The 15,876-nt window shown below is 38.4% G+C and overlaps 1 protein-coding gene and 1 pseudogene across 5 annotated transcripts; both read left to right on the top strand.

The window, feature by feature from the left end:
- Nucleotides 1-2,937: 2,937 nt before the first annotated feature.
- LOC117555368 lies at nucleotides 2,938-10,010 on the top strand. 5 transcript variants are annotated; one of them, XR_004570391.1, is made up of 8 exons: nucleotides 2,940-3,115; nucleotides 3,599-4,015; nucleotides 5,868-6,033; nucleotides 7,835-8,128; nucleotides 9,083-9,187; nucleotides 9,282-9,349; nucleotides 9,480-9,523; nucleotides 9,929-10,003. XR_004570391.1 is itself a non-coding variant. In XM_034230248.1 (7 exons), exons 2-7 carry the CDS (start codon nucleotides 3,803-3,805, stop codon nucleotides 9,975-9,977), a joined length of 834 nt encoding a protein of 277 aa, XP_034086139.1. In that variant the 5' UTR covers nucleotides 2,938-3,110; nucleotides 3,778-3,802; the 3' UTR covers nucleotides 9,978-10,010. The 5 variants fall into 5 exon arrangements, 4 of the variants coding, with proteins under 4 accessions (XP_034086139.1, XP_034086138.1, XP_034086137.1 ...); XM_034230248.1 differs by lacking the exon at nucleotides 9,083-9,187 and having other exon boundaries at nucleotides 2,938-3,110; nucleotides 3,778-4,015; nucleotides 9,929-10,010; XM_034230247.1 differs by lacking the exon at nucleotides 9,083-9,187 and having other exon boundaries at nucleotides 2,938-3,115; nucleotides 3,778-4,015; nucleotides 9,929-10,010.
- Nucleotides 10,011-14,323: 4,313 nt separating this feature from the next.
- Nucleotides 14,324-15,077, top strand: LOC117555398 (annotated as a pseudogene).
- Nucleotides 15,078-15,876: the final 799 nt, after the last annotated feature.

Raw genomic sequence — 15,876 nt, 5'->3', positions numbered from 1 at the left:
AACCTGGAAACTACCGTTAGATGGAACAAATAATATCTGCTATTATTATATTTGACATAATCTCTAGTAACAAACCACACACATTCTGTGTTGAAATGCTTCACAATAAACGGTTCCCTCTAAACCCTTATTGTATACTTCCTCATGTTTTTCACAGAAAAAGGCATTGTCGCCAAATCAATTCCCAAAGGTGGATGACCCTGAGTGCACAAGCATAATAAATGCATGCATAAGCATATTCGTAAGTACAATAACTCAAATTCGAATACTACAGGATTTATGCCTAACTTTCATTGCATGAAAAACATTGTCATGATTATTGGGTTTGTTGATAGTTTCCAGTTTTATTTTCAAATGTATTTTCACCTCCCCTTTCCAGCTGTTTCTTGTCTCTGTGATTAGAATTGTGTGTATTTAAGTTCTGCCTTCCCTCATGTTCTGTGTGTTGCCTATATGTTTTCTGCCTGTTCCTGTCTGCGCGTTTGCTCCTGTTCCTTGTGTCTTCTGGGTGGTACTCGTTAAATTCTTTGGTTTTTGCATTACCTGGTCTGGTTAATATAAGCTATATATTCCTATATCCGCCTGCCCTGTGTTTGCATTGCGTTTGGGTTCGGCAGCCTAACCCTCACCGTGGCAAACATTACGTGTATTTCCTGATGCCTTTACAGAGATCGCTCAAGGAGAAAACCTATTATACGAGGAAACCATTAGCAGCATCTCCAAAGCCCACCAAAGCCCACTTCAACCACAAACAGGGAACAAGTTTATATCACTTATCAAACGACTTTCCTTTGTCTAATTGAACTCTTTTCCCACAAATATACTTCCATGAACACATAATATCTGGCTATGACATCATGTGTATTTCCGGATGCCTTTACAGAAATCGCTGAAGAAGACATCATATTACACGAAGAAACCATCAGCGACATCTTCTGAGACAAAAACAAACAAACAAGGGGACACCAGTGTACGTCACTTCACAACAATTGAATTACATTTCTCTACTTTAACACTTTTAACAGAAATATAATTCCATGTACAAAAATTGCCTGGCTAAAACATCATGTGTATTTCCTCTCCTCAGTTAAACATTATGGTAAAACATACAGTAGGGTTCCTTTACTTATTAGTTACAATATTAAAAAAACAAGGGTATTCAATAAAGAGAAAGTTTGTTCGACTAACTAATAAATCAATGATGTACCAACCTGCTTTCAACACAAGTGGTCAGTAGATACAGAAGCCGATTTTCCTTTTTAAGATGATGTCCTTTTCTGGATTCCACAAGATGTTTATTGCAGATGCATCAGCTCTAAAACTGATGTTCTGATCTCACCATGGAATAAGCTAACCTTTTCAATGTTTAACTAAATGCTGTATTTCAGCTGTAAGGGCCTATGAGCGAGTGTTCAAGTATTGGCCAATACCAAGTCTATTAAAAGATACGATTTGATATGAATTGAAATTATTTAAACTTGTTTTAAGCTTTCACAATGTGTTTCATAAAAGATGCAGCTATGGAAGAAAAAAAGAGGTTCTGGGGCGTGTTTGCCAAAGTATTCGGTCCATTTTGTATTCTCCCTTTACCATACACAGATCCCTGAAACACAGCCTGTTCCTGCAATACCGGAGGCAGTTTCAGAACCGCAGTCGTGGGACCGCATTAGGACCCTAGCTAAAGTGTTCAATTTAAGTGCTATATGAGGTATGATGCCTTCTTTCTTTGAATAATAGTGAATAAATAAAAGCTTTTCTACACTTAACAAAAATTGGATTTGTATTGGAGTGAATATGTCTCTAAGAAAGCTTCTAAAACAGAGTTAATTGTATATGCTCACTATATGCTGCTTATTTATTCTAATATTCTCATGTCACTTTGTGCCTCTCATGCGTTCTTCCAATTCACTTTAGTTTAAGTGGCTGATTATGTTAATGGTATTTAGTAATACAAATATAATTTTATAGCAAAACTGACTAATAGCAATAGTGGTGATGACAAAATAATAACTATTTGATTAAATGTACGAGTAAGACTCAAATATATGAACTAATTTGACAGATGTTTTAAAAGGTGAGGTTTTAAAAGCTTCTTAAAAATACAAAGGCTGTCGCTGGAACGGACAGCACTAGTTCATCCCAGCGCCATATGGCGCTGGTTCATCCAACACGAATGAAAAAGATTTTACCTTAGCATACAGGGAACTATTATTATCATCTGCACTGACTCACCACCTTCAAAACAATTTACAAAAACTCACCTCTTCAATCTGGTTTTTAATGTGTGATTGTTTTTGTATTGCTTGATTTTAATTTGACTTTAACTATATTTATTTGTCACTTTTCACATATCTCTGTAAAGCGGCTTTGACTTTGAGCACCTGAAAAAGCACAACAAAATAAATCTATTATTATCTAATCAGATAAATCAATTTCTTGTCTCAGTTTTTAACCCCAAGTATTAATCATGTGCTTTAATCTGTGAGATCTGTGTGATGCATTTTATTATTGCCAAAGGACCCCAGTTCTAGTGTGTAATCTCATATATTATTGTTGTTATCACCACTATTGTTGTTCTATAAATTGAAGTTTGTATATTCTAGTGTTAATTATGGTTGTTTTAGTGGTTTAAGTTGTTGTATGCCGCTTTGGATAAAAAAGCGTCTGCTATACAATAACCATAACAATCTACTTCCCCACTGAAATACTATCTATCCATTGTGTGTATATAATACAATACAATGTATGTTATTATGTGTTTATTCGACAATAACAAAACATATTAGAACATATTTTATTTATTATTATTATTTTATTACAATGTCTAAACAGACTCGCTGTGTAGTAGACTCAATACTCGCTGGTGGTACTTGTGTGGGCATCCAATTCCCTAGGTGGCGATGTTGCAAAAACAACTAGAGTCCATAACAATGCGGTCCCACGACTGTGGCAGTGTGGCCCTGAAACTACTGCAGCCTCCGGCTTTGCAGGAACATAATATTGGAGTCACAAGAGTTGCTGGCTGTGGGGCAGGGGCATATAAAAAAGCATGTCGAAAGTGTTTTTATAATCACTCTCATCTAAGGTTAAACACGTAGTCTGCCCTGGAAGTAAGGTAGGTGGATAGCTTTAGAGATAGCTAGTTTGTTAAATGGATAATGTAAGGTAACTAGCTTATTAAATACTCTCGTGATACCGTTCTAGCCAACAAGCTAGCTAGCTAGCATTTACTGGCTAGTTAGTTAGGTGGAAAGCTAACAATAGATAGCTCGTTTGTTAGATGAATAACACAAACTAGGTAGCTTGTTTGATAGATCAACCCAGTCTCACGGAAGTTCGTAACATGGTCACGTAATTTAATCTATTGAATCGTGGTCAGGGACACGTAATTCACGTTTTTTTCGTGTTCTTTTTTTAACCATAACGGGTACTTTACACTACATTGAGTCAAACTTATCCTTGTTTTAAGGATAATTACGAAACAGGAAACACGTAAATGAATTCACCCAGACTGTCTGAAGTAGTTAAACGGTCACAATGTGCATTTCAAAAAGCTAGTTTTCACTACATAATTCACTTTTTCTGTTCTCTCCTGCAGCTGCTGTAGCCCACAAACCCATACACTGGTCTACACCTACACATTTTAACAGCCAAACTCAGGCTATCTCCCTATCTAGCTCTCTAATATCTATTATCTTTATCGATTTCTTTATTAACCCTTCTATCTATTCTGTGTACTTGTCTATATTAACCTGTGTTTGTTATTCTGTTTGTCAGTCTGTCTGTAATCCCTTTTTCCATCATGCCACGTGGGTCTACAAAAAAGACATGTCCCTTCTGTCTGGGCATTTTATTTTGTGCTCAGAAGATCTGTGCACATTGCCTTAAGGAGCAGCCGAAAAAGCAGCGCCTTGAGAAGAAGCTCAAGAGGTTTGATGAGAAGCGAAAGGAATGGGTGTCAGGGCGGAAGAAGAACAACAACATTGGGTCCATCAAGGATGAAGCCATTATCTTGGTATGTACAATTTTACTGTACGTTAGATGTGGTACAATTTGAGATAAAGTAAGCATTCTATTGCAAAGTTAGAAATAACCCTTCTGCCAATATATTGGGCCAGGATAAAGTTGAATGTTGTTTTTATATACATTTATTTCTTAATGATGTCTGTATCTTAGAAAACCAATATACATTTAATATCAACTTCGAATACAGATATTATTGCAAAGGTATTATTTAATATTCTCTTTTCTTTCAGTTTTAAAACTACTCTTATCTTAACTTTCACACCCGAGGGACAATATTTTAATTGAACTTTCACGTTTAAATAAACAGAGCACTTCCTTCCATGTTGTGTTCCATTCTTGCTTATGTACACATTTGTAGACCTTAATAAGACTACATAATTGTATGTTACTACTCTATTTTACTCTTACGACTGTAGCCACAACATACGGGAACGTTTTACAGGCACCCGGGCGCTGAGCAATAGCTGCCCACTGCTCCTAGTACTAGACTCCTGGTACTAGGATGGGTTACATGCAGAGAACACATGTCACTGTGTGTGCTGTGTGCTCTGCATGTGTGACCATTAAAGAGGGGTTCATCCCTCCCTATTCTATTGTATTCTATTTAAATGTCAGTATCGCTGTTGATTATGTTCATTCAACAGTGGCAAGCTAAAACTTGGATTGTGTTTAATATTTAATTGTACAATACTCATTTTAAGTGTTAACTGTTCATTGTATCTAACTAATTGCCTTACATATGCTACAAATGTCAAACATCTGTTGTACTTTAACTTTAAAGGTCCCATGTCATGGCCATTTCCACTGATCATAATTCCATTGTTGAGGTCTACTAGAATAGATTTATACTGTGCAATTTTCCAAACTCACATTGGTTTCGCATACAGCATCTCTGTAAAGTATGTGTATTCAGCAGTATTCACTCTCTCCACTAAACGGCTCGTTGCAGCTCTTGCCCCCCCCCCCTCCCTGTGAGCCCAGTGTGCTCTGATTGGTCGGGACCAGCGGGACGTTGTGAATCGCGCTGAGCTCCGTGGAGGTGTGGAGGTGTTTAGCGATACACATCGAAACACAGCCAAACTCACCCTGAGCACACACAAAGTCACAGCCGAAGTAAAAACAATAAGTGTGGCTTGATACTGAGTAAGAAAAAGGTTGATAAACGCTGTGAGAATGGGTCTGCAGAGAGAATTTCGCCGCGATCCCAACTGTCTGTTATCAGCCTGCAGCCAGGGAGGAGAGATCAGCAGAGCTGCTTGCACTGACTGTGTGAGGAAGTCCGTGGATTGGTCAATTTGGACCAATCAGCGGGGGCTTAACGTAACGGCTCCGCGGATTGGTCCTTTTCGTTCCGGGTACAGATGACATCATGATGTACCCGGAAGAATCAAATGGACAATGACGTATCTCCAACGAGGCGTTTTGGGGAGGTATTTTCTGTGTTAGAGTTTTACTCGCTACAGGGTGTACTTTGAGGGTTTTGACTCTGCACACCGTTTACATGCATAAAAACCTTCATAACACACAAGGGGACGGGTAATAACCGGAAAAGCATGACATGGGACCTTTAAGATTTTCAGGGTTTGAACTGGGACTCGGATACTGATTTATTTTTATTTGTGTTTGTCTATAAAATATTGTTCTGCTTCTACTGTGTAACCCTTCCTGGTACATTCATGGTTCTGCAAAAGCTAAACTCAGCATCTAGGTTTATGAATGGCATACACCTAGATGCTGTCATCAGTAATGTTATAGTTTTCTCAATAATTCATATGCTGAGTTGTTGTTGATGTTGCATTTCCATTTCTTTAAACAGTAAATATATTATTTTGTCATTACAGCTTGAGAAACTCCATGCCATTGGCTTTAAACCAGTGCTGCTTCTTTGCAAGAAAACCAAGAAGAAGGAAAAAAAATGTGAAATACTAACCCCTCGCTGCACGCTGACCGCCTATGCCCAGGACTACCTTGAGAAGATCGGCACTATTTATGAGTTTTTTTGTAAAGGTGAGATTTTTGCACTATATCTTCACAGTTCACATAAAGTGTTGTGTACACAACATCTTTGTATCAATGTTAAACTCTTCTAGGGATGGTTCACCCCTAAAACTTAAGTTCAGTCAACAACTCCTCCCCTCCCTGACAATATAAACGTTGGAGATTTCCTTATAACCAACACAGTTATATGGGATGAGTTTGGATCAACTCATTTAAGTAACAACTTACGGCGACTGTTTCAATCCATCCAAATCTTGAGACAACAACTTGATCCAGTATATATCAGTCATTCAAGCCATTTATTTGGGTTTGGCAAACTATATTTTTGTAAGACAACTAACACACATCTTTTCTACCTGTTAACCAGAGGTGGGGGTAAGTCCTACATGTGCAAGTCTTAACCTACAAGTCCCAAGTCACTGTGGTAAGAGTCAAGCAAGTCACAAGTCAAGTCATATGAAATTCTGATGAATAACCCCAGTTTCCGCATTTAAATCAGTTAAAATATTGTGGTTATGAAAAGTTTAGTTTTATTTTCAACATAAACAGCACTGGAGAGTGGGGCGCTGAATGTATGCACTGCCATTTCCCAACATAAACATTATAGTCTGCAATGAAACGGCTGTCTCCTGTGTGCTCCACTTCCTACTTAGCGCTCCGGTAACTTTAGGTGCTCTGTACAATACAAATGCAAATATTTAATTAAAAAAAGTGAAGTCCTTTCAAGTCATCTGTCTCAAGTCAAAGTCAAATCAAGTCTTTTATCAATGTTAGTCAAGCAAGTCTCAAGTCCAAAATATGCGACTCGAGTCAGACTCGAGTTAAGTCATGCGACTCGAGTCAGACTCGAGTTAAGTCATGCGACTCGAGTCAGACTCGAGTTAAGTCATGCGACTCGAGTCAGACTCGAGTTAAGTCATGCGACTCGAGTCAGACTCGAGTTAAGTCATGCGACTCGAGTCAGACTCGAGTTAAGTCATGCGACTCGAGTCAGACTCGAGTTAAGTCATGCGACTCGAGTCAGACTCGAGTTAAGTCATGTGACTCGAGTCCCCACCTCTGCTGTTAACTGTCACTATTTTTAGCTGCAAAGTATTACAAAAGTTGAAAGTAATTACAAAAGATTTGGGGATATGGAGAACGTTTGACTGTTTATTTTTATAGCAAACTACATACAATAAATACATTTTTAAACACTGAGTAGTAGCCTAATGAGACGTGGCTTACTCTGCAGAGGGGACTTATGGACATTTAACTGTTATTTATCAGGAAATAGGTAGCCAAGTTTACTTCAATTTGAAAAACAATTTTGGGGTGTTGTGCTACCACTTGCGCATTCATTGTATACAAATAGAAAGTTCTAAAGTTGTTAAAGTCAAGGTAGTTAGTTTTGATGATGGAAATGTAGATTTAGGGTTGAGCCATCCCTTAAGTGATTTCCTTTTAGCAATCCGTTCCTAAACTGTTTCCTTTATCAACGCCCAAAAGGGAGGAAGGTTTTGAGGTTAATGGTAAGAGCACAATACATGAAGACGATCCCAGTTGACCACATATTCAGTTATTCATATGGCAGTTCTGTATTAGTGTCATAATATCGCAAAAACGAAACCATCAATGGTTGACTGGATACATACCACTATTACTCTGCTATTAGCTTTGAGTGCACACAGTCCTATGACATGACGACAAGTACATTTTTGACCCTGTCTGGAAACATACCTTAAGCACGCTGTATTTCTTATTTCTAGATATATGAGTTAACCTCTTTGTCTTAAGCAAGTCAAGACCAACATTTGTTTAACTTGCACAGGTTGGACACAGGACTCCACTGGCCAGGGGGTTAAGGAAGATCCTGATGAAGAGAGAGTCACGCTGAACATCACACCCTGTGACCCATCGGAACCAACAAACAACTGGCAGGAGGCAGGGACCACAGAGAGCCAGGTGCTGGAGACGAGCATCGTGCAGGTGGAGGTGCTAAAGACCCCCCCCGTGAAGCAGTGCACCACCACAGAGGTGGGGCAGGAGGAGCCGTACCAGCAGGATATGGAGGTTGAGCAAGCTACAGAAAATGTGACACAGGTTACCATCACGGAGGGGCCAGGTAATAAGGAGAGATTTGCAGATTTTATATTTTTAAAAGTAAAAAGTGTTTTCCGATCTTTCCTAAAAAAATATTGTAGGTCACTTGTTGACAAGTCATGCTTCTACAATATCTGAAAACACCTAATTGCACTTCTCTTAACAAGTGCTGAAACATGTGACTGCCTATCAGTGAATACTAGAAGTGATTTTTGGGAATAATGATTGTTCCAATAGGTAAATTAATTATAAAAACAATAGCTTAATTTAAACAATTCTAAATAGCAATTCAAACTACATCTTCATGAATAGGAAAGGAAAATGGGATACTTGGGTATGTGTATATCCTTAGGTACTCAGATATAAATACATATTAAACATTTAGAAAAATACAGTCTTTCATTCCTGAACAGACAACATGTGGTTACTATATGGTTATTCCTTTTCCCCCCAAAAATGCAAAGCAACAGAAGGCTTACTGTACATTTGATAAATCACAAAATAAAATGTGATTTTATGTCATTTGGTTTTATGTCATTTGGTTTACACACAGAAAGGGCCTCACATTGTAGCGTTGGGCTGTAGGTCCATAACATCAAAATGATTTGGCTCATGTCCATATATTGTACGAGAGGTTGATATCATTAATATTGTGGTCTGCCTAAAGCAATCCCTCACCATAGGGGTAAACTTCGAAGCAACTCGTGCAAAAACGTGATGCAGTATATTTAAACTTTATACTCAAAAACTGCATTTAGATACGACACTGTCCCGTAATGAAGATACTTTAGCAAGTGCATGTTAATGCAGTGTTCAGTGAGTTAACAATGCTATATTGTGACTACTTATAACTGATGCATTATCCAGAAATCCAAAGGGCTTTAATTGTCTAATTAGACTAAAATACATACAGTCATAGTTGATAAGGTGGATATCAGAATGCAATGCAGTGCAGTATTTTCTTTTGTCATCTCAGGCTCAGCAGTGGTATGGCCATTCAAACAAGCATCCCATTTTAGGACTGAGAGCATCTTGGTTCCATTTCAATGATGTTTCCACTTTTGACCAGTGATTTCATCGTGTAAGTCTGGTTGCTACTTAAGTGTTCATAGTTGTATTTATTTTATTTCTAGTATGACTAATACTGTATTTGGAACCTGCTTTGATGTTCACAGATTGCTCCTACCACACTCACCTAGAAGCTTTCCCCATCAGGAGTGTAATAAGAGAAAGAATGAGAAAGGTTTGACAGGAATACAAGTATAATAATAGGGTGCTTTATGATTTACAAACTTCCACCACAATTGTTTGCTAAATATTTAATATGTGTTTGGTCTTTCTGAAATTAGAGATTTGTTTTCTTCTCTTGATAGGGAGAAGCAGAAATGTTGGTGGAGTGGGAGCCCTGTCCAGTATGGTATATATCTTCCAGTTACCTGGCTTCATGTCATCTGATGTAGTCCCATGTTGGAGAACAAACGCATGATATTTAACAAATGCAAAACATCCAAATCTACCACCAGTCCTCTTATATATTTCACTGTTATTCTGCATCAGCTGAAGTAGTGGAGGAACAAATGATTGGTTTACTTCATTGTTGTTAATGTATGGATGTATTTTTGTTAGTTTGTTTTTATTGTTTGTTTGAAAATGTGTTTTAATTTCTACTTTCACTTTTTCTAAATGGTGGTGGTCGTTAATAAATGAAACATTTACTTATATAAATTGAGTTATAAGATGATGTGTGCTTCACACATGGTTTCTGCTTTTTGGAAAGATGAAACAAGGACCTGTAACCAACATTATTCCATTCTGTTTTCAGTGGCAAGGAGTGGGCTCATTCCTGGCAGTTGAAGAATTCTCTGGAATAATGCAAACAAATAAAATCTATTATTTGAACTCCACTTTTGTTTTTGTACGTTTATTCTCTTGTTTATATGCTCCATTTGAGTCATATTTAATATTTTTCTATTAGAAATAAGATGAAAACCACCACCAAAATGCATTTGACTTTTCAGGAAAATACAGTTGAAATACATGATTTCAGTGATGGGAACACCAAGCATTACATTAAGCATATTCATTTGTGAAATCTGTTACTTTGCAATCCACTGCCTTATCTAATTTGTATAACTTTCGAAGTATAACGCTTTGGAGTAGGCTTGCATAGAATTTAATTACAGGCCTATTAAGATGATCCTGATGTGGATCACTGTGGGTTTGCTACTACATTTGAAGGCTTTTGGGGACAGATTTAAATGCTTGAGAAATTAAAATGGTAGTGATTACTTAGAATGTTCTTTTTCACTTATTGAAACCCACAACTCGAGTATCAGGATGGCCTTTATCTGGAAAGTTATCCACATCTCATCCCCACGTTGTCACACGCTTTGTCACTTCACAGATACGGTACCCGGATCTCAGGGCAAAAGTACAAATGTGTATTGTATATTTGTTTTAAACAAGCGCACAGCCCCACCTAGTGTCAGCAGAAAGTAATGCAAATAATTCCCAAAATATGCAAAAAAAATACAAAATATATTTTAAGATCATGTTTAGTCATCTGATTTGTCTGTACATTACTGTTTTAGTCTGATTTCTTCTAATTGGTGTCCACAGTGTGCCTATTGAGCGATGTGGGGCAAGCCCCTCTCTGCTGTTAAAATGAATGTGTACTGTAAAAACTACACCGCATGCTCAGAGTATTTTTCTATTCATTGTGTGCGGCAACAAAATAATCACCATAGGGGCACTGTGCTGCCATACCCACCAAACGTCATCTCATAATTCATAGAGCTGATTGGCTGTAAGTACGTGTGCCGCGAAAAGTTTAGACGTGAAGAGGAGACGAGAGAGAGCAGTTTATAGTGATTAAAATCAGTAAAACGGAAAGAAAATGAATGAAGTTGACCATCAACTTCAGTTTTGGTAAGTTCATTTTATGTCATTTTCATTTTTATCTTTATTTGGTCTTCTGTGTTTTGCCTATAGGCTATTGCTCTTCAAATTCAAGTTAAAGTAATTCCCCAACAACAGTCCCCTATCTATGACCTCATTTCATGCTGGAGGCTGCGAGGCAGGGGTGGATCTAGAAACATATTCATGGGGTGGCAAGAGGGTGGCAGGAGATTTTGAGGGGTGGCATCCCCTGGCAGAAGTATATGCTGATTTAATCCCAGTCATATCAATCAACGTTAACTTGGAAAGCCGCAATATTTATATTTTAACTCAATAACATTAGGTGACATTATTGTGGCACATCAGTAAAGCCTTACATATAAATATATAAGGTGGCAGACATAATGTCATGCATTTTAACTGAACAATAACTGAGGGTACCAAATCTATGCAGACTTCTGCAATAAGTACATTAATGAACTGTCTCATCGATGTGTGTCTGTATGAATATGATACTATTAACAATCATATTATTCCTATCAGCTGTCAATCACTGTTATGATTCACATATTCAGTGTTATTATTAAATAAACTATATTTTTTGGAGGAGTTAATGATGAATGTTCCTCAAGATGCTTGCTCACATCCTTCAAATTTGAAAGACAAATTACTATCATATATCAAAAGAACAGTTACAACCTTGACTTTACATCAGAAAGAACAAACATTAAAGAAGTGACTAACTGCATCAGTTAGGGTTAAAAAACGTGTATTCAGCTAAAACATATACATTGCTGTAGTAAGTTATTATCCAGTGGAAAGTCCTTACCTACTGGCCTAGTTAAATCAAAGTGGTTACTTTCTTTTGGCTGGGCAGTGTAGTTTTACACACCGTCTTATCTGACTTTCTCAGGACTTGAAACTGTTTTTTGGGGGCAGACCCCCACAAAGAAGAACCATTTTATATACATGTAAGGTCATCATCTTAACCGTGTTTTATGCTCATCGAGTCATCTGTGAGCAGAGCATCAAGTTGGCATGCCTATAACAGCTGAATGCGGCGATTACCGCATGTATATTACAGTATGTTCAGCAAATCGCCTCACAAACTTATTAAGATTTAAAGCTTTAGTGCGTTTTGATTCAATGCTGAGTACAGCCAAACTTGACGGTCTCTTCTCTGTCATTGTAGACCGCAAATACCTCATTCCTTCCGTGTACTTGGGTCCGAATGCTTCTCGTTTTGCGCCGTCCCGTTCAAATGAAATCGACGCTAATCATATTTCCACGCTCGCGGGGTTACAAGACTTGCGTCTTGTGCTGCATTCACTTGCACTCGGATATTAGAGATTTTCTCTCATAAATGTCCGATGAGCCACAACTTTTCTTTCAAAACAAAGCTGCCAACTGGGGTGGCAGCTGGGGTGGCAAGGCTATTGTTTAGGGTGGCAGTTGCCACCCCATGCCACCCCGGTAGATCCGCCCCTGCTAACCTGGTCCCGACCAGGTTAAGCATAAGTAGAACCGGTTCTGGCCGACTTGTCTGATCCTGGATCACAAAAAATGGGATTTCAAAATGGGATCGGATCTGATTGAGATTAAAAGTTTGGAACTACTGGGCCCAGATGAATAGTATTGCTGACGGTTTGTGTCTCCATTGTTCCCCAGTTGTGCTGCTATGCGTAGAACCGCCACTGCTGCGAGGTGATCAGGGGGTCTTTGATGGCAGCACGACTGTAGCACATGCACACTTAAAGTAAAACAAAAATAGTTTCTTTTTTTATATGAAATAACAGTCCATTCTAAGCACAGTATGTAGCATAGCTATACTTTTAACTCTCCTGTTGTGTTCGGGTCAAATCTGGCCGATTTACTACTTTCATCAATCATAACTTTTTTGTTTTACATTTGATTGCATTAAGGCTTTATGATATCCTTCACAGTAGACATTTGAACATATAAAATTGCTGATCATCACTTTCATTGAATTTTGGATGATTTAGTCAACTTTGTAACACACATGGTGTTCCCATAAAGAAAAGGAATTAGTAACCATCCGGATCAGATAAAACACACACACACACACACACACACACACACACACACACACACATACACTAGATGTGTGTGTGTGTCCCCTTATGTGGCCATCCCCCCATGTGAATCACACCTGGCGCTCACACACACACACACACACACACACACACACACACACACACACACACACACACACACACACACACACACACACACACACACACACATACACACACACACACACACACACACACACACACACACACACATACACACACACATACACTAGATGTGTGTGTGTCCCCTTATGTGCCCATCCCCCCATGTGAATCACACTTGGCACACGGAATACATGTTCAGTGTCTATTCTTTGTATATTTCCTGCAGGTTTTCATGTATACCAGTAGTCTGATACAATATTTACAGTTTGAAATTTGGTGATGATTAATGGTTTTTGTGTTAATGTAATAGCAGTTAAAACAGGACCGGTCAAATTTGACCGCGAACACAAGTAAGGGGGGGAAAACTAACACAACAGGAGGGTTTTAATGTAACCATTGCTTATGACAGTGATGATATGTTAAATCATAAAACATATCCCCTAAAATGTGGAAGCTCTGGGTGCCATACAAATGAATAATTGCGATTTTTTTTTTAGGCCACAACTTGGCACTAGAGCACCTAGTGTTATCAAACACATTTCAATGGTGAAACTATCAGAAAATATTGCATATGACAATATTTTCAAACCTTAGTCTGGTTCTATAAACTAACAACCAGTGTTCCAGATGAGGATCATCTCTTTAATAAAATAACCAAGTACTATCCCATATTGTTACTTCTAAATGTATTTATTTTCAAACGCATTATAATGCAGTCTGATGTAAGTATGCTTAATGTATAATTATTCATCAATTATCAACCACATGTCTTGACTCTAGAGCGTCAGGGGTTAGTTTAACATGAAAAGCATGGACAACAGAACATAAAATCAAGTTATGCAAACGGTTATAATATAAGGAGATGTTTCTACACGGACCCTCACTATTGCGGTAAGCGTGTTGTCACTTCCGGTTGTTGTTGTCTTGTCCGGGTATCCTGTGTGCCTGTTCTGCTGCTGATAGCTTATATTATTTTAAATCGATAGTTTTAAAATTCTTGATCACGGCAGCTACCTGACGTTGTAATCACACGTTAAGCTTAAGCACTCACAACTCTCCTTCTCTTAGCGACTGTAACTGTTGTTGTCTATGCTTTTCCCTTTTCTCATCCAATGCCATTCATGAACTCAGATCAACCTCACTTGATTGGTACTAAGTTGAGGCAGAAGAGGCAGGTTCGGTCTTCGTCTTCGGTCTCTGCCAATGGCTCGAACCTGGAGTGGGTGACCTGGAACAACTCTGTCCCAAACAATTCTATTTCAATTTACAATAGTGAATTCAAACGCACAGATTACATCTGCAAACACAGATGTAGTGCTGGCTTTTATGCCCCCAGCCAGGGTCCTCATTGCCACTATGCTACTGCAAAGAAGGCATATTCTGCTTCTCCGTTTGCGCTCCTGAAACAACTTTGAGATCCTGGAGTGGAAGGAGGATTCACATGGTTCAGTGCCCAAGAGTTCAGTCAAAACCTGCCCTGGGGGAGACATTTACGTAGGAAAAAACAAATATGGACTTGGAAAAGTTGCTACTAAAGCTAAGAGCTTCTACCTTTCTTGGAAAGGTAAAGTATATAAGTATAGCAAGTACCAGGTTCTGACCATCACTGAGGATATAATCAGCCAGGAGATCAATGACGTACCACAAGGATGAGTCTAAAATGGTCAATTTTCCTCCAGAGATCATTAGGAAAACATCCATCACTAACAAGGAACACAACTCAGTGGTAAAAAAGGATACACCTTCTCAAAGTATCAGACTCAAAAAAGGTGGGATTACGCAATCTCTGTTAAACTTTGTGCTATAACGACCATCGAAGCCGGCATACCTTTCCTTGTTGACGGAAAAATTGAGACCAGAAGAAAAGAGAAGTGAAGTGGCATAGCAGCACAACTGGGGAACAATGGAGACACAAACCGTCACCAATACTATTCATCTGGGCCCAGTAGTTCAAAACTTTTAATCTCAATCAGATCCGATCCCATTTTGAAATCCCATTTTTTGTGATCCAGGATCAGACAAGTCGGCCAGATTTTGTCCCAGTATTTCAAAGCAATTCAGGATAGGATCACCCTGATCCAGATTCAGACTTTTCAAGATGACTAGATCCTGAATATCAGTGCTTTAATCCTACCGATCTCCATCTAGTGGACATGAAAAATAATACAAGGAAGACAAGAGACCACGTTGCAGAGACTTCTATTGTCCGCAATTACTTTTGAAAGGTGATGACAGATGATGGACTTCTTTTTTGTTGAAGATATTTTTTCTTTAATATAAATTACATTTGTGATTGACAATCTTTATTGTGATACTTTCATGAGCATAAACAGTTATGTCAACATTTGGTTGAAAACAAAATAGGCCACCACAAACGTGACCAAAAAATGAAAAATAAAATTGATTTGCCATGAAGGCAAACATTTTTGTATTATTTCAGTTAACAAACTTTGCCATCTTGTGCTGCTACGCCATCTTATTTAAATTGTACAGTACATTTTGCTCTGGTAATCTACTGGAAATCCACCCCTCTGGTGGGATCAAGATAATCCAATTGTTTGGGATCAAACTGATCCCAATCCTGTGTTGTCGGTTTGAACTATCCATTTTGAAGATTTGATCCAGATTAAAGCGTTGATGTTGCTGAAGTGCGGGCTGTGGTCGACCGATGTGA

This window comes from Gymnodraco acuticeps, unplaced genomic scaffold (assembly GCF_902827175.1).
Source record: "Gymnodraco acuticeps unplaced genomic scaffold, fGymAcu1.1, whole genome shotgun sequence".
Lineage (NCBI taxonomy): Eukaryota > Metazoa > Chordata > Actinopteri > Perciformes > Bathydraconidae > Gymnodraco > Gymnodraco acuticeps.
Note: the sequence above shows the minus strand (reverse complement) of the source record. Positions and strands in the feature narration are given on the sequence as shown.

Excerpts from the sequence above, each read along its gene's own strand:
- LOC117555368 (XM_034230248.1), top strand. The coding sequence starts at position 3,803 with ATGCCACGTGGGTCTACAAAAAAGACATGTCCCTTCTGTCTGGGCATT. Across the intron at positions 8,129-9,281 it reads TACCATCACGGAGGGGCCAG|ATTGCTCCTACCACACTCAC; the intron begins GTAATAAGGAGA and ends TGATGTTCACAG. Across the intron at positions 9,350-9,479 it reads TAAGAGAAAGAATGAGAAAG|GGAGAAGCAGAAATGTTGGT; the intron begins GTTTGACAGGAA and ends TTCTCTTGATAG.